This window comes from Mustela nivalis (assembly GCF_964662115.1).
Source record: "Mustela nivalis genome assembly, chromosome: 12".
Classification (NCBI taxonomy): Eukaryota; Metazoa; Chordata; class Mammalia; order Carnivora; family Mustelidae; genus Mustela; species Mustela nivalis.
The window spans coordinates 51,464,282-51,487,087 of record NC_139031.1 but is presented as its reverse complement, the minus strand read 5'-3'; the positions used below and the strand labels follow the sequence as shown (position 1 = coordinate 51,487,087).

General features: G+C 35.0%; 1 protein-coding gene across 5 annotated transcripts in view; it reads left to right on the top strand.

The window, feature by feature from the left end:
• The window catches only part of SP4 (Sp4 transcription factor), an 87,995-nt gene extending 65,966 nt beyond the window's left edge, over window positions 1–22,029 (top strand). For all 5 annotated transcript variants that reach the window (XM_082692483.1, XM_082692485.1, XM_082692486.1 and 2 more), the window contains one exon: window positions 18,600–22,029. In XM_082692483.1, the coding sequence (XP_082548609.1) occupies window positions 18,600–18,847 (248 nt within the window). In that variant the 3' untranslated portion in view covers window positions 18,848–22,029. The remainder of the gene's footprint in view (window positions 1–18,599) is intronic.
• Window positions 22,030–22,806: the final 777 nt, after the last annotated feature.

Genomic DNA, 22,806 nt, shown 5'->3' with positions numbered 1-22,806 from the left:
GCAAAGGCTTCAAGAACTCAACTCTCTTATAAACCATCACCTAATTGCTAGCATGTGCTGAGCAAAACAAAGCATAATAGAGTCCTTGAAAATGAATTAATATTGGAACTCATGCCCAAAGAAGACAAGATAGAACTAATCTGAAACTGAATGGGTCAATTACCTGCTAAAACAAAAACTTAACATTTCCCAGAGGATTCTTTAACAGGACCAGAGTTACCGCAACATAATATCCAGAATGTCTAGGATACAACCCCAAATTATTCAACATAATATGAACCCAAGTAAATCTGACAGTGTCAAGATGATCCACGTGTTGAAATTATCAGACAGTGACTATAAAGCAACTGTTAAAACCACCAGCCATGGAGTAAAGGTAAATATATTTGAAATAAAAAGAAAGACAGAAATTTTCAGAAGCAAAATTGAAACTCTAAAAATGAACTAAATGATAGTTTTGGAAATGAAAAAAATGCATTATACAAAGTTAAAAATTCCTTATATGTATTCAAGAGCAAATAGAGGTAATAGAAGGGTCACTGAAGTTGGAGACACATAACTAGAAGTTATACAGTCTGAAGACCAAAGAAGAAAAAGATCAGGGGGAAAACGTTAATTGGGTCTCAGGCAACTGTGGTACTTAAAAAACAAAATTAGTGACATTTGAGTCCCAGAAGAAAAGGAGGAAAAGATTGATATAGAAAAATATTTGACAAAATAATGGCTTAGACGTCCTCTATTAGGTGTAAATTACGGATTTAAGAAGCTTACTGAATCCCAAACAGGAATTGACAGGAAGTCATGCCCAGATACATGAAATCAGTCTGCTGAAAATTAAAGAAGAAGAAAAAATCTGGGAAGTAGCCTAAGGATAATGACACATTATGTATAGAGGAATACAAATTTGAATGATGAATCATTTCTCCTCAGAAACTGTGGAGGACAGAAAAGGAAAAGAATTGCTAGCTCAGCATTTTATATCTAGTGCAAGTGTCCTCAGTAAGAAAGGCAAAACAAAGGGTTTTCAGATGAAGAGAAACAGAATTTCTTGTCATCAGATCTACTCCAAACCGGCTTAGGCGGTTAGGTGGCTACCTTCAGCTCAGGTCATGATCCCAGGATCCTGGGATCAAGCCCTGCATCGGGCTCCCCGGTCAGCAGAGAGCCTGCTTCTACCTCTCCCTTTGCCTGCTGCTCTGCCTACTTGGAATCTCTCTCTCTCTGTCAAATAAATAAATAACATCTTAAAAAAAAAAAAAAAAAGAAAAAGAAAAAGAAATGCTAAAAAAAGTTTGTTAGGCTGAAGGGAAATGATACCAGAGGGAAATTGGGAATTCAATATGGAAGAACAAAATAAATGGCAACTACCTGTGTAAATACAGCAGGCTATTATTGCTGTGCTTAAATTTTTATTTTTATTTTTTTATTTTTTTTTAAAGACTTTATTTATTTATTTGAGAGAGAGTCTGAGAGAGAGCATGAGCGAGGAGAAGGTCAGAGGGAGAAGTAGACTCCCCATGGAGCTAGGTGCCCCATGCAGGGCTTGGTCGTGGGACTACAGGATCATGACCTGAGCTGAAGGCAGTCATCCAACCAACTGAGCCACCCAAGCACTTCTGTGCTTAAACTTTTAAAAAATATATTTAAAGTAGTGGTAGATTTTCAATGTTATGCAAATATAATATATATGGTAAATACAGAGTAAAGGAGGAAGAGTAATGAAACCTGTATGGTTGAAAAGCTTCTTTATTTTAGTGTAAAAATACAGAACACAGTGTATATGTACTGTGAAAATATATATTACATATATATATTAAAATATAATTACTGTATAATATTGTAATATAATTAAAATATAATTACAATATATATATTGTAATTCCTTTATCAAGTACCAAAAATACAGAGATTCAGGGGGGAAGGGGGAATAAATTAAAACAGAATGCTAAACAATATTCAAATAATCCAAAAGAAAGGAGAGAAGGAAAAAACAAAAATGAAAAACAGGACAGAAATGGAAAACAAAATAATAGACTTAAATCTAATCAAATCAGTAATTATATATAATGTTAGTGGTCTAAACCTAACAATTAGAAGATAGAGGTTGTTGGATTGCATTTAAAAAGAACAAATTATATATTGTGTACCCAAAAAACCACTTTAAATATTATCATATGGATAAATTTTAAAGGGTAGAAAAAAAATACATGACATACAAAGGCTAATTGAAAGAAAACTGAAGTTACTATGTTACTATAACAGGCAAAATAGACTTCATAAGAACAGTGAAAAGTACTAGCTATGACAAGTCATTCTATAATGGAATGGCTCACTTTACATGAAGCTATAACAATTCTAATTATAATAGGTACCTAACCACAGAGCCCTAAAATATATAAAGCAAGAATTGACAGAACTAAAAGGTAAAATAAAACAATCCACAGGTATTCTTGCAGAGTTTGATACTCTTTTCTTAGTAATTGATATGACAAGTAGACAGAAAAGTAGAAAGGGTATAGAACATTATCAGTTTTGCCCCATTTGACATTCATGGAGTACTCAAGCCAACTGCAACTCCACTTTTTCTTTTTATAAGTACATGGAACATTCTCAAAGATAAACCATGTTTATGCTATATGTTACATCTTAACAAAAGAAATCATACAAAGTATATTCTCAGATCATAATAGAATTAAACTAGAAATCAGTGACAAAAATAACTGAGAGTTCCAAATTTTGGAAATTAACCACCACATTTCTGATTTACCTTGTGGGTCAGAAGAGAATATCTTAAGGGAAATTAGAAAATATTTTCAACTAAATGAAGATATGTGTCAAAATTTGTGGGCTATAGGTATGGCAGTGCTTGGAGGGAGTTTGTGGCAGTGTTTTTATTAATAACAAAGGTTTTAGTCAATAATTTTTTTATAAGTTTTATTTATTTATTTGCCAGGGATGGGGAGAGAGAGAGTGCACAAGCAGAGGGAGAAGCAGGCTCCCCACTGAGCATGGAGCCCAGTGCAAGACTCGGGATCATGACCTGAGCCTAAGGCAGACACTTAACCAGCTGAGCCACCCAGGCATCCCTTAGTCAGCAGAAACTTACTCTTAAGTAGAATAAGTTTCTATCTTAAGTACTAGAAAACAAACTAAATGCCAAATAGGAAGTTAGGCAGCTATAAATAAGACAAATAAATGAAATTGAAAATAGAAAAATCTAATAGAGAAAATCAAATCAAAATCTATTTTTTTTAAAGATTTTATTTATTTTATTTGACAGACAGAGATTACAAGTAGGCAGAGAGGCAGGCAGAGAGAGAGAGAGAGAGAGAGAGAGAGAGAGAGAGAGAGGAGGAAGCAGGCTTCCTGCTGAGCAGAGAGCCCGATGCGGGACTCGATCCCAGGACCCTGAGATCATGACCTGAGCCGAAGGCAGCGGCTTAACCCACTGAGCCACCCATGCGCCCCTCAAAAGCTATTTTTCTTAGAAAAGATAGAATTAGTCTTTAACTAGACTGTCAAGAAAACTTGTCAATCTCTGCCAGGAATGGAAGAGGGGAATATCACTAGGGTCTTTAGACTATATAATAATACAAGAATGCTATGAATAACTCTACACTCTGAATTAGGGAACTTAGGTGAAATGGACCAACTCCTTCAAAGACCAAATTAGCCAATAGTACTATATCTATTAAAGAAACTGACTTTCAGTGAAAAACTCTGGATAAAAAAAACCATAGGCTCAGAATAGTTTTATTGAAAAATTCTTTATTAAGTAATAATGATACCCATTTGCACAATACAATCTTTTTTAGAGAATAAATGAAGGGATACCTGTTAACTATTTTATGAGGCCTCATTACCATGATACCAAAGCCAGACAAAGACATTACTAGGGAAAAAGAAAAAATTGATCAGTATTCTCATAAATACAAATGTCAAAATCCTCCACAGAATAGCAAACCAGGTCCAGTAGTAACAGTAAAAAGTAAATAGTTAAAAAAAAGTAAAAACAGAATAGTAAAAGTAAAATAATAGTTAAAAAAAGTAATAATAGTTAAAGAATAATGTATCATGACTCAGTTATGTTTATTCCAATAATGAAAGGTTGATTGAAGATTCTAAAATCAATCAGTTGATGTAATTTATCATATGAACAAGAGAAGGAAAGAAATCACATGATTACTCAAATATATATATACAAAAAGTATTTGGGAAAATCTGCATTTAGTTTGATAAAAATTCTCACATACTAAGAATCAAAGATAATAACCTTATAACCAAGTAAAGGGTATTTGTTAAAATACTACAGTTAGCATACTTACTGATGAAGGACCTAATACTTATTCATAGGATCAGGAATAAGGCAAAGATGTCTGATTTTTTTTTTTTAATTTGGCATGGAGCCTAATACAGGGCTTGAACTCACAACCATGAGATCAAGACCTGAATTGAGATCAAGAGTTGGACACTTAACTGGCTGAACCACCCAGGTCCTGCAAGATGACGGATTTTTATCACTGTCTTAACCCTGGTCCTGGAAGTCCTACCTAGTACAATAAAGCAGAAAAAAGACACAACCTAAATTATAATGAAAGAAATAAGTATCTTTATTTGCAGACACCTTGGTTGTCTATTTAAGAATACCCTGGCATCTACAAGACAGCTGTTCATACTAATCAGTGTTTGCAATATTGCAAGAATGCAAAATACAAGGTTATTGTACACAATGAATTGTTTTACTCTATGCTAGCAGTGAGCAACTGGATACGAGTAGCTTAATAGTGTCATTTTTAATAGGATGAAAAGAATAAAACACTTTGCTGGGACTCTAACAAGATATATGTAAGATGTATACTGAAAACTAAATATTGGTGAGAGAATTAAGGATGACTTACATTCATGTAGACATATACCATGTTAGTGGATTCCCAGTATTGTTTTGGTATCCCTTCTCCCAGATACATATATAGAGATCCAGTATAGTAGTCCTTCTCACAATTATAGCAGTATTTTGTAGAATTAGCAAGCCGATAATAAAATTTATATGAAAGGCAAAACAGGATGTCAAAGGAGTTTTGAAGAAATACAAAAAGTTGATTGACCCTCAGTGATTTTAAGATTTCCTATAAAGCTACAGTATTAGAACGCTGAGAGGTTTGGGTGAAAAAAAGGACACATAGATAAGACCAAATAGAGAATTCAGAAATTGACTCACATACATATCATGCAAAAGTAATTCTATGGAGAAACAGTAGTCTCTTCAGTAAATGGCTTGGAAGAATTGCCACATGCAGGAAAAGAACCTTGAGCTACATACCTTGTATCTTTTACAAAGGCTGACTCAAAATTACTCAGACTAAAACCTGAAAGTATAAAACTTTTTGAATAAAATATAAAAATCTTTGTGACCTTGGGTATGCTAGAATTTTTAATACAATGCCAAAAGTGCAGTCCAGAAAAGAAAAACTGATAAATTGGACTCGATAAAAACTACAAATACGTGAACTGTTAAAGATCTGTTAAGAAAATGAAAAAATAAGACACAGACTGAGAATGAAAAAATATATCTGACAGTGTACTTTCATCCAGAATATATAAAAAAACTCTCAAACTCAGCAATTTGTAAACAACCCAATCTTAAAAAATTGGCAGAGGATATGGACATTTCACTGAAGAGGACAGAAGAGGACATATATCTGACTAGCATGTGAAAAGGTACTTTGTATCACCTTATTTGAGGAATGCAAATTAAAATTGCAATAAAATATCAGTACACATCTATTAAAATGGCCAAAATTAAAAACGACACCAAAATCCTGACAATTAGAAGTACTGGCAAGGGGCACCTGGGTGGTTCAGTGGGTTAAGCCTCTGCCTTTGGTCAGGTCATGATCTCAGGGTCCTAGAATCAAGCCCCACATCGGGCTCTCTGCTCAACAAGGAGCCTGTTTTCCCTCTCTCTGTCTTCTTGTGATCTCTTTCTCTCCTCTGTCAAATAAAATCTTTAAGGGGGGAAAAAAAAGTAGTAGTACTGGCAAGAATGCCAAGCTGGTGGGAATGCAAAGTAGCACAGCATTTTTGGAAAACGTTTTGGAATTTTCTTAAAAAAGTTGAACATATACTCAGTTTATGACCTAGCAATCCACTCCTGAGTATTCACCCCAAAGAAACAACTATATTCACACAAAAAGCAATGAATATATATATAGCAGATTTTACTTATAATCACCCCAAATTGGAAACAACCCAAATATTCTTCAACTGGTTGAATGGTCAAGAACTGTGGTATGTTGCTGAAAGAGGTAATCCAGCAGACTTGATTGCTGGTTGACCTGCAAGTTGGATCTGGATAATCCGAGGCTTCTCACCCCTTCCTTTGTCCCTGGAATATATTTTCTGCTCACTTTTCCCATAATGGGAGCTGTTAGGATGACGCCTTGAGAGAGAAAGATGTTGAAACCGTCTAGACAGTGTATGTGACTGAACCCAGTTAAGACCTCTGTGTAAACTTTTAGATTTGGCAGGTAGATGTAGAGATATATTCATTTGGTGGCTATTCAAAACAAGCCTCTTAAGTAAGTTTCATTTCTCGTAAGTTAAAATTCCCTTTCTTACAAGTTAAAATTTCCACCTACCAAAAGAGGTGTTTTTTCCTTTCCCTTTGTGTACAGGGCCAGTTGGTGAACCATCATATATCTATACAACAGAGTACTGCTCTCCAACTTAGAGGAATTAATTATTAGTATCTACAACCACAATGATGAAATTCAGGTGTATTGGTGAACAATCCCAGCATCAAAAGGTTATCTATTGTATGATTCCATTCATATATGACAGTTTATGGAAAAATAAAAACCATGGGGCACCTGGGTGGCTCAGTGGGTTAAAGCCTCTGCCTTCGGCTCAGGTCCTGATCCCAGGGTTCTGGGATCGAGCCCCACATCGGGCTCTCTGCTCCTCAGGGAGCCTGCTTCCTGAACTCTTTCTCTGCCTGCCTCTCTCTCTACTTGTGATCTCTGTCTGTCAAATAAATAAAATTTAAAAAAAAATAAAAACCATAGAGACAGAGAATAATTATTATTGTCTAAGGCATAAGGAAAAAAGAATTCAGCCATGAAGAGATACCATGAAGGAATTTTTGGAAGTGATAGCAACTTCCATATTTTTGTTTTGGTGATGACTAAATGATTTAATACATTTGTTAAAATTCATAGAGCCATGTCCCAAAAATAATAATTTTACTTTGTATAAGTTGTTATTTTAAGTGTTAAAACCTGTTTTAAAGTGAGAGACAAACTCATTTTTGAGACATTCTAATGTGAAAAGGGAGAAAGGGGATTGTTTTGTTTTGTTTTTGTTTTTTGTTTTGTTTTGTTTTGTTTTTTTGAGAATCCAAAACCAGTTTCTTTCCAACCTTCTGCATATGCCTCAGTATCATACAGCACTTCTCTTAACTCTTCCAAGGGTAATAGTATTTAGAGCCAGAGGAATTCCTAAAAATGATTTTGTGCAACACTATCATTTTATAAATAAAGCCTACACTGAAGTCTTAGGAGGCTGATTGATTTTTTTACTAAGGCCCAGACTTAGTTCCTTGAGACAAGTTGAGTTATTAGTGATGAGTAAGAATGAGCCATGGGAGCAGTAGAGTGAACAAATTCAGACAGGCAATAACAGTCACAGCTAACATTTCTGAGTCCTTTCATTGTGTAGGGATTTTTCTAAATGCTTTTTTTTTTTTCATTCATTTTCTCATTTAATTCTTTGAACAGTAACACAAAATAAGTACCTCTGTTATTCCTAGTTAAAAATGAAGAAACTGAGAATTGGAGAGAGTAGTTGCCCAAAGTTACATGGCTGGTAGGTAGATCAGAGTCAAAACTTTTATTCTGAGCTAGAATCCAATTCCTACAAAAAGAAGGTATCATATGTCAGGACATGCATGTCCAAACACGTGTTTGGAACCATACATAGTATTTGTGACAATAGATTTAAAAAAAAAAAAGGTAGGTGGGAGTCAGTTACCATTATATGTTATGAACTATTTAATTTTGTTTTTTCCACAGCCTTAAGAAATGAGGAACCACTGACAGTTTTCAGCAGTTAATCAAATTGGTCATCTTTTTATTTTAGACCATTTGGTATTTGTAGGGAGAATAGATTTATAAGGAATAGTTTTGAGACCATTTAGTAAGGACAACAGTGATTGTTGTCGAGATCCTAACTAGAACAAAAATTGTAAGAATATGTGCAACCAGATCAAGAAATAATGATGTTAATAAAATTGACAGGCCTGGTGATTTTTTAAACGGGAGAAAAGAAATAGTAGGTACCAGTGATAACTACTATCAGTTGAAATGGAGATTACAGGAGAAGGATAAGTATATTGTAGAATTGTCTACCTTCCTTCAGTTCTCTCAGTTTTGTTTCTCGTGGTTGTTTTTTGGGTGGCTCTGTTGTTAGGTGCATATATGTTTATAATTGCTATGTTTTCATGATGGAGTGAGTCTTTATCATTGCAAAGTGTTTTTGTCTATAGTAACTATTTTTATCATATTGGTCTGTTATTAATATAACTATTTCAGCTCTTTTTTGCATGGTGTTTCTTTTTTCCATCCTGTTATGCCTATTCTTTTTTTTTTTTTTTTTTAATATTTTATTTATTTATTTGACAGAAATCACAAGTAGGCAGAGAGGCAGGCAGAGAGAGAGAGAGAGAGCAGGAAGCAGGCTCCCCGCTGAGCAGAGAGCCCGATGCGGGGCTCGATCCCAGAACTCTGGGATCATGACCTGAGCCGAAGGCAGAGGCTTTAACCCGCTGAGCCACCCAGGCGCCCCCTGTTATGCCTATTCTTGATGAGTTTAAAGTGAGCCTCTTTTAGACAATGTATAATTGGATCATATTTTTCTATAATTCATTCTGGTAGCCTCTGCTTTTAAATTGGAACATTCAATACATTCACATTTAATGCAGTTACTGATGAGGACTTACACTATTTTCATATTTGTTTTCTAGGTGTTTTCTTTTTATTCGGGTATTTCTCTGTTACTAGCATTTGGTGTTAAATATTCCTTGTGTGTTTTTTTAATCCCCTTGTTTTTCTATAATAATAATAATATAATATTTTCTTACTAGTTGCCTGCTTTGGGTATTACAGTTCACATCTTAAAATAATCTAGGTATAAATCTGCTAGCAGTAAATTCTTAACATTTTTATTAATCTGGGAATGTCTGAATTTCTCATCTTTTTAAAAGATTATTTATTTATGAGAGAGAGAGAGAGCGCGCGCACGAGCAGGCACTGGGTGTAGGGGCAAAAGGAGAGAGAGAATCTCCAGCAGACTCCCTGCCAAGTGAGAAGCCCAATAAAGGCTCAATCCCATGACTCTGAGATCACAACCTGAGCCAAATCAAGAGTTAAACACACAACTGACTGAACCACTCAGGTACCCCTATTCATTTTTGGAAGATAGTTTTGCTGTATGTAGAATTCTTGGTTGACAAGATTTTCCTTTCATCTTGTATCATCCCACTGCTTCTGGCCTCTATGAGCTCCAGTAAAAAATCAGGTGGTATTCTCTGACAGTCCCTCATAGGTGATGGATCACTTCTCTTGCTGTTTGTAGATTCTCTTTGGTTTTGACTTTAAGCAGTTTATATGTCTCAGTGTTAATCTCATTGCATTTAACCTACTTGGCGTTTATTGAGCTTCTTAGATGTGTACATTGTTTTTCATCAGTTTGGGATGTATTCAGCTATCCTGTCTGCAAATATTCTTAAATATTCTGCAGATAGTCTTAAATATCTTGGATCAGTAAATCTCTCCCTCTTGCTGAGAGGTTTTGTGTTTATGTTGGAATGCCTGGCAGCACTTGGACAATTGTCAACTCTGCCTTAGCCTTCACTTCCTGCCTATGCACATTCTCAACCGTTAAACACACACGAGAGTTTGAGGCTTCTCAAATCTTTCCTGGGCATGTTCATAGCTTTAAAGCATATATGTGGTCATCTAGATTCCAGGGAGTATGCCAGAACTTTGTAAAGCCACTATGGATATTTTATCTCCCAGTTTTTCCTTTTAAGCTTTTTGTTTAGTCTTTTTATTTTTTTGTCCCAAATATTATCCATTGCCCTGGGCATCCATGAAGTTAAAACACTTACTACAGTTGTCTTAGACAAACACATATTCCTTTCTGTCCTTGGAAAAAGACTTTCACATTGGGCTGCCTCCAAGTCAGATTCGGTAAAATAGTCTTTTAAGTGAGGTCTTCTGAAGAACCACAAGACAGATCACATAATGATAATTCCTTGGACATGAGGTTTTGAAAGCATTCCAACTCCATTCTGTTATGTTTGGAAGCTGCTAACCTTCTGGAGAATTTAAAATGGAATTAGGAAAGTTAAAATAGCATAAAATTTGCTGTTCTAATCAAGATTCAGCCATTTTCCTTTAATAAACAGTGATGAATTTTGTTTGTAACATGTTGAATGATGTGTATGGCACACCTAAGGAGTGTGGAATTTGCAGTTGAATTTAGGAATCTGGATCTTGATGCCATTATCCATTTATAGATCATAGTTAAAACTATTAGAGTAGGTGGGATTGCTTTTTTTTTTTTTTTTTTTTTAAGATTATTTATTTATTTATTTATTTGACAGAGATCACAAGTAGGCAGTGAGGCAGGCAGAGAAAGAGGAGAAGCAGGCTCTCTGCTGAGCAGAGAGCCCGATGCGGGGCTCAATCCCAGGACCCTAGGACCATGATCTGAGCTGAAGGCAGAGGCTTTAACCCACTGAGCCACCCAGGTGCCCCGTGAGATTGCTTTTTAAAAAGGCTTCATGATAAAATTGATGAAATGATTTCTATATTCAACTAGATAGTGAAGGAAGAAAATGAAAAATTAGTCATTATGCAAATTGATGTCCCTGTAAAGTCATACTCTCTAATCCAGCCCGTCAATCAGAATAGCATTGTATTCCTATTTTTTTGGTCAAATTCCTCATTATTTTAATAATTATCTAAATCTTTTTTTTTCCTTCTTTTTTTTTCTATTTTTTTTAAATTTTTTAAAAATTTATTTATTTTCAGCATAACAGTATCATTATTTTTTCACCACACCCAGTGCTCCATGCAATCCGTGCCCTCTATAATACCCACCACCTGGTACCCCAACCTCCCACCCCCCCGCCACTTCAAACCCCTCAGATTGTTTTTCAGAGTCCATAGTCTCTCATGATTCACCTCCCCTTCCAATTTACCCCAACCCCCTTCTCTCTAACTCCCCATGTCCTCCATGCTTTTTGTTATGCTCCACAAATAAGTGAAACCATATCATAATTGACTCTCTCTGCTTGACTTATTTCACTCAGCATAATCTCTTCCAGTCCCGTCCACGTTGCTACAAAAGTTGGGTATTCATCCTTTCTGATGGAGGCATAATACTCCATAGTGTATATGGACCACATCTTCCTTATCCGTTCATCTGTTGAAAGGCATCTTGGTTCTTTCCACAGTTTGGCGACTGTGGCCATTGCTGCTATAAACATTGAGGTACATACGGCCCTTCTTTTTACTACATCTGTATCTTTGGGGTAAATACTCAGGAGTGCAATTGCAGGGTCATAGGGAAGTTCTATTTTTAATTTCTTGAGGAATCTCCACACTGTTCTCCAAAGAGGCTGCACCAACTTGCATTCCCACCAACAGTGTAAGAGGGTTCCCCTTTCTCCACATCCTCTCCAACACATGTTGTTTCCTGTCTTGCTAATTTTGGCCATTCTAACTGGTGTAAAGTGATATCTCAATGTAGTTTTAATTTGAATCTCCCTGATGGCTAGTGATGATGAACATTTTTTCATGTGTCTGATAGCCATTTGTATGTCTTTATTGGAGAAGTGTCTGTCCATATCTTCTGCCCATTTTTTGATATGATTGCCTGTTTTGTGTGTGTTGAGTTTGAGGAGTTCATTATAGATCCTGGATATCAACCTTTTTTCTGTACTGTCATTTGCAAATATCTTCTCCCATTCCATGGGTTGCCTCTTTGTTTTCTTGACTGTTTCCTTTGCTGTGCAGAAGCTTTTGATTTTGATGAAGTCCCAAAAGTTCATCTTTACCTTTGTTTCCTTTGCCTTTGGAGATCTATCTTGAAAGAAGTTGCTGTGGCTGATATCGAAGAAATTACTGCCTATGTTCTCCTCTAGGATTCTGATGGATTCCTGTCTCACACTGAGGTCTTTTATCCATTTTGAGTTTATCTTTGTGTACGGTGTAAGAGAATATAGAGTTTCATTCTTCTACATACAGCTGCCCAGTTTTCCCAGCACCATTTATTGAAGGGACTGTCTTTTTTCCACTATATATTTTTTCCTGTTTTGTCGAAGATTAATTGACCATAGAGTTGAGGGTCCATATCTGGGCTCTCTACTCTGTTCCACTGGTCTATGTGTCTGTTTTTATGCCAGTACCATGCTGTCTTGGTGATCACAGCTTTGTAGTAAAGCTTGAAATCAGGTAACATGATGCCGCCAGTTTTATTTTTGTTTTTCAACATTTCCTTTGCGATTCGGGGTCTCTTCTGATTCCATACAAATTTTAGGATTATTTGCTCCAGCTCTTTGAAGAATACTGGTGGAATTTTGATTGGAATAGCATTAAAAGTATAGATTGCTCTAGGCAGTATAGACATTTTAACAATGTTTATTCTTCCGATCCAAGAGCATGGAATGGTCTTCCATCTTTTTGTGTCTTCTTCAATTTCTTTCATGAGTGTTCTGTAGTTCCTCAAGTACAGATCTTTTACCTCTTTGGTTAGGTTTATTCCCAGCTATCTTAATGGTTCTTGGTGCTATAGTAAATGGAATCGATTCTCTTAATTTCCCTTTCTGTATTTTCATTGTTAGTGTATAAGAAAGCCACTGATTTCTGTACATTGACTTTGTATCCTGCCACGTTGCTGAATTGCTGTATGAATTCTAGTAGTTTGGGGTGGAGTCTTTGGGGTTTTCCATATAAAGAATCATGTCATCTGCAAAGAGAGAGAATTTGACTTCTTCATTACCAATTTGGATACCTTTTATTTCCCTTTGTTTTCTGATTGCTGTTGCTAGGACTTCTAATACTATGTTGAACAAGAGTGGTGAAAGTGGGCATCCTTGTTGTGTCCCTGATCTCAGTGGGAAGGACGCAAGCTTTTTCCCATTGAGGATGATATTTGCTGTGGGTCTTTCATAGATAGATTTGATGAAATTCAGGAATGTTCCCTCTATCCATATACTTTGAAGCGTTTTATCTTGTTGGGACACCTAGCTAGCTCTGTTGGTGGAATATGTGACTCTTGATCTTGGGGTTCTAAGTTTGAGCCTTGTTTTGGGTGGAGATTATTTAAAAATATTCAACTCTTAATTCCATTGCCCTTCCCACTCAGCCTCCCTTTACTCCCAGTTCTTCCACTTCAAGAAAATTTAAGCCGTGTGACTTCTTGGAAATTATCATTGCTCTCCCTTTTAATTTACTTTTATCCACAGGTAAAGATAGAATCGAGGGTACTCATGAAAAGATTCATTTAGATATTCTAAGCTGTGTATGTTAAAACAGGTGTCCAAGATGGACTAATAAGTTGAAAGTGTTGGAGGAGAGGGTTTGAGGCACCCAGTAAGTCTCCCAGTTTGAATAACTAGACTTCTCAGAACAAATCAAAAAATTACTCCTTTAATGTGGGTTATGAAAGTTGTTATTGTTACTAAAAATTTGTAAATAGTTGACCCTTGAACGGTACAGGTTTGAACTGTGCAGGTCCATTAATACATGGATTTTTTTTTTTTAATACTTAAAGTTCTGCAAATGGATTTTCTCTTCCCTTTTTTCTTAGTTATGTTTTCTTTTCTCTAATTTACTTTATTGTTAGAATACTATATATAATACATATAACACAAATATTTGTTAGTTGACTGTGCTGTTGGTAAGGATTCCACTCAACAATAGGCTATTAGTAGCTAAGTTTGGGGGCAGTGAAAAGTTACACACAAATTTTCAACTGTGCAGATACGAGGGTTCATGCTTCCAACACCTTGTTGTTCCAAGGTCTGCTGTATATGCTACACATGGATATATGGTAAAAGTTATTCATAAGCCAAGGGGTATGTTTTTTACTTAGCTATATCAAATGCTAGACATTTAACAGTATCCCTGTAGTGAGTTAAATTGTCTCTCTTAGAGATGTTCAAATGCTAATCACTGGTGAATAAGACTTTATTTGAAAATAGGTTTTTTGCAGATTAAATTAAAGATGATGTCATACCATGCCTACTGCTTAAGATTTAGAACCCACTTAAGATTTAGGACCTACTGGGTTCTAAATCCAATGACTGGTATCTTTGTGAGAAGGGAAGAATACACAGAAACATAGAGTGAAAGGCCATGTGAAGACACAGGCAGAGATTGGGGAGATCCAGCTGCAAGCCACTGAATGCCAAGGATTGCCAAAAGTCACCAAAACTAGGACGAGGCATGGAAAGACTCTTCTATATACAGTCTTTGAAGGGAGCATCGTCCTACTGACACCTTCTTTTGGACATCTAGCATCCAGAACTGTGAGAGAATAAATATCTATTGTTCGAAGCCACCCAGTTTGTGTTACTTTCATACAAAAGCCCAGGGAAACTAACATAGTCACTTAGTCTGCTCCTGAAATCAATTTTAATTTGTGAGTTTTGATTTATAAATATGTTATCATGACAGAAATAACAATTCATAAAGTATGTTCTATGCATTTTATTAGCTTGATTTGAGGGCAACATTTTGAAAACAGATTGTGACAGCAAGATAGTTGGCTCTTGATGGTACTTCAAAAAAAAAATAAAGCTTAAAAGATCTGATTTATTGCATTTATTCAGATCTAAGATTCCATTGAAAATCTCAGCTTTTTCTGAGAGAAATTACTCTTACTCTAGGAAATAATTGAATATAATTTCTAAATATGAATCTTCTACTTAGGTCCTTTTAAAAGACCACTATATTTTAACAGTCATGTAATATAACAAGGCATTCTCTTAATAACCTAGGTCAAAGTAGCAATTCTTTTTTTAAAAGATAGGTTTATTTGTTTGTTTCTTTATTATTTAAGAGAGAGAGAGAGCGTGCGCATGAGTGGGAAGGGTGGAGGGAGAGGGAGAGAGAATCTCAAGCGGACTCCATGCTGAGCATGGAGCCTGACTTGGGACTCAGTCCCACAACCCTGAGATCATGACTTGAGCTGAAACCAAGAGTCAGATGTTTAACCGACTGTGCTACCCAGGCACCCCAAGCAGTTCTTTTTTCTATACTCATTTTGTTAAACCAGAGTTTGGGTTATGTTCTGGATATTTTCTAATAGAAGTAAAATTTGGTATTTTGCTTTGGATACTTGTAATGAAGATACTTCATAGATTTTGGATCATGTAATAAAATCAGTTATCACTTACTATCTTATTAGGCCTTAATTTTTTCAGGATTATAGCTTATATAACATTTAGTTTTCTATTGCTGCCAAAACGAACTATCTCAGATTTAACAGCCTAAAAGAGCACACATTTATTAGATCACAGTTTCTTTAAGTCAAAAGTCTGAGTAGGCTAGCCCTGGGTCCTCCACTTAGCATCTCACAAAGTCAAAATCACGGTGTCAACTGGCTATCCCTTATCAAAGGCTTTAGGGGAGAATCTGCTTCCAAACTCATCGACTCTGTCAACCAAATTGTTTTTGCTGTTGTAGGACACAGGTCCCTATTTCTGTTCTGGCTTTCTTCTGGGGGCTACTGTTTGTTCCTGGAAACTGTCCGTATTTTTTGTCATATTCTCCATGGGACACCTTCCCAGCAATAGCAGATAAAGTCCCTTCTGATTCTAATCTTTCTGATTTTTCCTGCTGCAACTCTGATTGACTACAGCTGAAGAAAACCCAGCTGTTTGGAGCACCTGTGATTAGATTGGGCCCACTCAGATAAATCAGAGTAATCTCTCTGTGTTAACATCTGTAATCTTCATTACATCGCTTTTGCCATGTAATAAAACATACTCTTAAATTCCAAGGATTCGGGCATAAACATCTTTGGGGGCCATTCCTGCTTATCATAAGTAACTAATACCAAGTTTCAATAATTAGTTATACTAATTACAGAAATATTAACCTCCTGAGAATAATTATAAAATAATTAAGATAATTATACAAGGAAGATACTGTAGTCTATTAGCATAAGAATTCTGACCAGTTTGCTAACAGTAAGAAATTTAGAAATTGTCTGACACTACAGAAAACAATACTTCAATATGGAAAAGGGCAGCAAACTGAAATGTCATTTCCCTAATGTTAGTTTAATTGTGCAATGTAATTTACTTAATTTAAGATTCTAGCCAACTTTTATTGCTTAAAATTAGCTGACACCCATAGCTTAGGAGTAGGCAGACTAAAAGGTCCACATACAAACCATGTCACAATGATATCCCATACAGTTTGTCATTAGATTGGCTGGGACTTGAACTTTTTTTAAATTTAATTTAATTTAATTTTGTGTGTGTGTGTTCCAGAATTCGTTGTTTATGCACCACACCCAGTGCTCCATGCAGTATGTGCCCTCCTTAATACCCACCACCAGGCTCACCCACCCCCCTAGCCTCTCCCCCAAAACCCTCAGTTTGTTTCTTAGAGTCCATAGTCTCTCATGGACTTGAATTTTTTAATTGGTACTGGTAGCTCCGCATGGTTGCAAATGACTATCTCAAGATAATAGAATCTTCTTAAAGTGTCAGACTCTCACTTGTTCATTTTTGTATCACTAGTGACTGGTACATTGTAGATGTTGCAGAAGTATTTGTTCAAAATGATTGAACTCGTGAACATTACAGCTAACGAAGACTTACTTCTATGCTGCTATGTACAGGTTGATCACCCAGTTGATTCAGTGCTTACTAAATGATCTGGTGTCTTCCAGCCATCGCCATCTGAGTTTTTTCTGATTATTCTTGGCTATTGCTGTAATAAAAGAAAAGAGGTCTCTAATTGCACTTTGATGATTAGCATAAAAAGCCTAAACCAAAAGTACAGTGCCTTGAATCCTGCTGTGACATTAATAAGTTCTATGATTCCCAAGAAGATTAATTGATTTCTAAGCTTCAGCTTACTCATTTATAAAATGAAAAATGTAAAATAAGATCTTTAAGATTTCTTTTAGCTTTAAAATTTGTAAGCTGTGAATTTTTCTTTGGAAATAAAATGGGAGACTTGAAAGGTCAGAGGACTTCAAGATCAGTCTTAACCTTAAACCAACATTTAATCGTTTTTTGCCCTTGTCTAAGTATCAGCATTCAGAAAATGCAAACATTTTTGAGAATTTTGCCTAAACCATGTCTTTATCCTTCCATTTAATTTTTCAAGACTGAAAGAGAGATGTTTAATCAAATATTGTCAGTGTAATTTTTTTTTAAATAAAAGCAAACAAAGAAGATGGTGGGTTATCTGATATGGATAGAGTTGAGCCTACAGATTTTCTGCTGATAAGTCGAAAGCAGGGCGAAGTAAAGAAAAGAAGTCAGCCAAACTGAATTTTCTTATGTTTGGAATTCTAGTGTCAGACTTGGAAAACATTTCTTTCCCTTAAATAACAAGTTTTAGAGGGAAGGACTAAAGAACATAGTTGATCAGTTGTGCACATGATGGTATACCACTTAACCAAATTTTTGTGCACTCGACCTATTAAACACAGAAGTGAAATGCATTTTTTTCTTTATAGTTAACATTTAGTTTTTATTCCAGAATAGTTCCAGATAGTTCCAGTGGAACTATCTTACATCTTAAGGAGAGCATATTTAAGGATCACTTTGTATACAAGAACCTAACAGCCTTGTTCGGTGAGACCTCAAAACTCTATTAAATCTGAAGTAGAATATTTGCTTCTCAAGAAACTCAGTACACTATTACATTATTAACTGATTTTATTTTAAGTAGTTCTAAGGTAGTTTATGCCTCTAGGCATTATAATTAAAATGGAGACTTAGTTTTTAAGGAAAAGTGGACTTAAACCTTGAACATTATATATTGTTACACCAGGGATCCTCTATTAGAAATCCTCATATTTCATAGATGGGGAAACTGAGTGGTTACTTAACTTTCTCCAGCTTTTACTTGTAGGCCTTAGCAGAATCAGGACTTTAACTCAGGTCATTTATTCCCAATCACATGCTCGTTCTCCTTTACCATACTGCTTGTTCGATAATAAACTGCTTGTTTATTTTTTTGAAGACTTATTTATTAGAGAGAGAGCGAACAGGGAGCAGAGTGAGGAGAGGGAGAGAGAAACTTAAACAGACTCTACGCTGAGCTCAGGACCAGATCAGGTGCTTGATCTCACAACCTGAGCCAAAATCAAGAGTGGATGCTTAACTGACTGTGCCACCCAAGTGCCCTTTGTTTGATGCCATTTTAAAATAAAAACAGAAAGAAGGTATTTTGCAGTAGTCAAAAGTTAAAAGTATAATATGCTCTGAAGAGATATTATTTAAAATTTTTTCATTTAAGTAAAATGTGTATGACTTCATTTACTATTTTTTTGTTGTTGTTTAGGTGAAAAGAGATTTGAATGCCCAGAATGTTCCAAAAGGTTTATGCGGAGTGATCATCTCTCCAAACATGTCAAAACGCACCAGAATAAGAAAGGTGGTGGGACAGCTCTTGCCATTGTTACCTCGGGAGAACTGGACTCATCTGTTACAGAGGTGCTTGGCTCCCCAAGAATTGTCACAGTTGCAGCCATTTCTCAAGATTCAAATCCAGCAACTCCCAATGTTTCAACCAACATGGAAGAATTCTAAAAAGTTATTTATAACAGAGACCTCTAGTGCTGCACTTAAGTTTACACACCTTTGAAAATCTGGAAATGGGCTGGTCAAGTGGATTACAGAGTAGGAAATCATGTTTTCATTCTTGGCATCTTTAAGTATTCCAGGATTCTGGGTCAACATGTGAAGTGTTGAATTTTTAAAAATACAAAAAGCAAACTGATGTACTGGAAACAGATAGAAAAGTATTTCCTCCATATTATAAGTTGTAGTTACTTGGAAATAGGATCACATAATCCTTAAACTGAATCTTCCCCCTCTTTTAACATCATGTGTTAACATGTTTAAAAAAGACAGACCTCAGTAGTTTGCAGGCTGTACCTTAATTGGACTTGTTTTCTTTGGAAGTACTTTGTTACAAATTCGGTCAGTAATAATTTTATGTATTTTTTTTCCCCTATAGCACAGAAAACAGATAGCTAACTGATGATAGGGATAATACTTTATTTCCTTAGCTTGTTTTTGGAAAATTAACTGAAAATAGTTTTGGCCGTCTTTTCTAAATGTTAGAAATTCTTCAACAGTTGAATTAGGTAAGTTCCAAAAAAGTAATCTGAGATGCAGCTCAGATCTTTATTACCACTACATTATAGTAGTGTGTATGCAGACAATCAGTGAAGTCCAATTACTTTCTCCTTTTGGAGACCCAAGAAGAACATAGAGCTAAACTTTAGGTTAAATTTTAGATTGAAACCTTAGGAAAATACTGGGGTGGGGAGGGTGGTTAAAACAACTCATAATAGCTTCAGAAAAATAAAAGGAGGCAACTTAACATGTAAGGTTTTGAAGTTAGGATTGATTATATTCCTAACCCTAGGTTGAACCACAAAATTCATTTTAAATGTTTATATTGGAAATATTTGCATAGAGTATAAATCATTCTGTAGTTTCATATTCTGTAAATATGAGTTATGTTGACAATGTGCAGAATTCTTTATGCTTTGACTTGGTAGCCAAAGAAGGAATTATCACACCTTTTTTTAAGGCCAGCAGAAAATTATCTTTTAACTACATTACGATTTCCGTTTTCCTCTCTACTAAAATTTAGCCAACCTCATTTATTTCTAGAACTGTGTTAGAAGGCTGGTTACTAATTTATAACATAGATATGTATTTATGTTATGCCGATAACTGAGTTCTCCCTAAAAAGACAGCCTAACAAACACATAACAATGTGATATTATGAAGCAAGTTATTTTTAAAAATCAGAATAATGTTCCAATAAGTGACTAAAGGAAAAAAAATGTATTGTTTATGCAAGGGTCTTATAGGAAAGATGGCCAAAAGTCTTGTGAAAAAAATTTGGATTATACCAACAGCTTAAGTATTAGTAAAATATCTCTGACTTTAAAAATGTATTTACGTGGAAGCATAATGGAATTGGAATTGACCATTTGAAAACTAAAATTTTTAACTGCCTGGTTTATTAACATTATTAGTTTGGGGACCGTTTGAATAAAGGTACGTGTTTTCTTGTGCATTCTCTATTATTTCAGGAAAAGTACTACTCATGCGAATTTTCTTCCAAAATTGTGATGTTTCTTGTATTTTTGATGAAGGAGAAATACTGTAATGATCACTGTTTACACTATGTACACTTTAGGCCAGCCCTTTGTAGCGTTATATAAAACTGAAGGTCTTTTGTGCTTTCAGTTTGTATAAAAAGCTTTGAGATTAAAGGAAAAAAATTTTTACACTGTGGTTATAAATTTCAAGTTTCTTAAAGCTTTTGTAGACTTGTAACAAAGTCTTTAAATTTTAGTTGGATTTTGTAAATTGTTTTGTATATTTTATTTAATGTACTCTTAACAACTGATGTATCTGGCTTTAAAACATCAGAATCAGTTTGTTGTTTTGTTTGGTACAGAGGAGCATTTGGTAGTGTTAATTTTAATTTTATTATATAGGAGCTGAAACATCAAATATATATTTTATCTATCATTATGCTACACAATCAGTGCTATAAATTTTTTTATGCAAAGAAACTTTCCTAATGTTAGAATCATGTTTCCTCAAAGTGACACTTTCTGTTGTTGTTAATACCAAGTATGAGCTCTCTGCACCATTATTCCAAGAACCAGTTTTAATGCATACCTGTGTATGCTCATCAAAAATGGAAGTTATTTTTTAATCAACAATGAGGCCTATTATAAATTTAACAAACTGAATCTGGATAGCTTTATAGCATATAAAATATATTAATTTGTGTTAGCAGGTGCACATTTCACCACTGAAATTAGAAATATTTTGACAGTCTGTTCTGCATACCATTCTGAATCCACTTTTCTGTCTTATAAGAATCGTAAATTTCAGTGTCCTTTATTTGACTCAGTGGGATATAGCTGTTATAAGTAATAGGGCACAGATGTGCAGTAGAGTCATATTTAATGGCATTTCACTGTTCATTCCCTTTGCCACCATTATAAAACTTTTCTTTATTGTAATTATCAGTGCAAAGCTATGTATTTATCATGGTAGAACTCCAGTGTTAGAATAGTTTTTTCTTACAGTATACTTTCTTTGGTTAGGTTTGTGTATGTGTTGCTGATTACATTAGAACTCGATGTTAAGTCATTATTTATCACACTCTCATGAGAGCAGTAATAAAAGTGTGTAATCTAGGAGAAAAAGTTAATTTGTCAAACTTAGATAAGCATGATGTTTAGGTCCTATTTTTCAATTTTATAACTGTTTTATTGCAACAATATTTGTATTTAAGTCTTCATTTTAATGCCTTGTGGTGTTTTTTTATGCATGTCACTAAGTTGTCATCCCACATAAATTGATGTGCAGCATAGGGTATTAAATCTACATAATGATTTTAAAACAGAAATAGTTGATGGTAAAATGTAAATGTTTTACAAAAATTCCTTATAAAAAGTTTTGTAGTAACATTTCACTTGTAAATTTTTTTTGTAAAAAAAAAAAAAATGAAAAAAAAAAAAGAAAAAGATGAATCCAGAAAAAACCTGTTTCCCATATCCTAGAATTTAGACAATTATTCTGCCAGCAAAGCCTCTGGGGCTGTAATTGACATTTTTACAGTGCTGATTTGTATAAAATTTGTTTTTTGTGGATTTGGAAATAAAATCATGTACAAGTTGTTGCCTGCAATAACAATTGCAAGTAACTATTAAAAATTCCCTTGAGTTTAACATGTTTCTTCATTTAATTATGTATACTATAAAGCAGCAATAAATTATTTGAAGTATCAATCTTCTTATCACGATGAACACTAGGAAGTAAATGCTTCTCACTAGAAAACGTATTGGCAACTCTTCATAATTCCTGGTATTAAGATCTGGTCACCATTTCTCTGAACATACTGCCAAAGAACACCAATGCAGATTTCATGTTAATTTGTAGCCATTGCTCTAGACATTTATGGAAATTAAAATTTGATTTAGGGACATTTTTTACTTAAATATTTTTAAGCAATAAATGTTAGGAAATTGTAGGAAGAGCTAAAAATGAAAAGATAATTAAAATATTATTTAGGCTCACAGAAACACTAAGAAGCAGAGTGTACCACATAAATGCCACAAAAATCTGTAAGCAAAAGCTGTTGTCTTTTCCTCAGGGGAGAGCCCAGCAAATCTCATGAAGAACCTTGCTAACATAGTGAATACATTACTGTAACAAGTTCATTTATCAAATTTCCAAGCCCAGGCCAGATTAGATGATACAGCCACATGAGGGGCTGGGGATGTTAGGCAGCAGGGGAAGTACCCCGACTCACAGAAGACCCCACAAATAATCTTTTTACATTTCTAGTAATTGAGAGCTAAATAGTGTATGGGGAGATTGCCTTGTACAGGAAAACCCTAAGGTAATGGTATGTTTATGTCACAACTTCGTATAGTGTAGTATATACTCATAACAATGACTGAATCAACTTAAATGTATGCTGTTCTTCCAAACAATACCAGTAA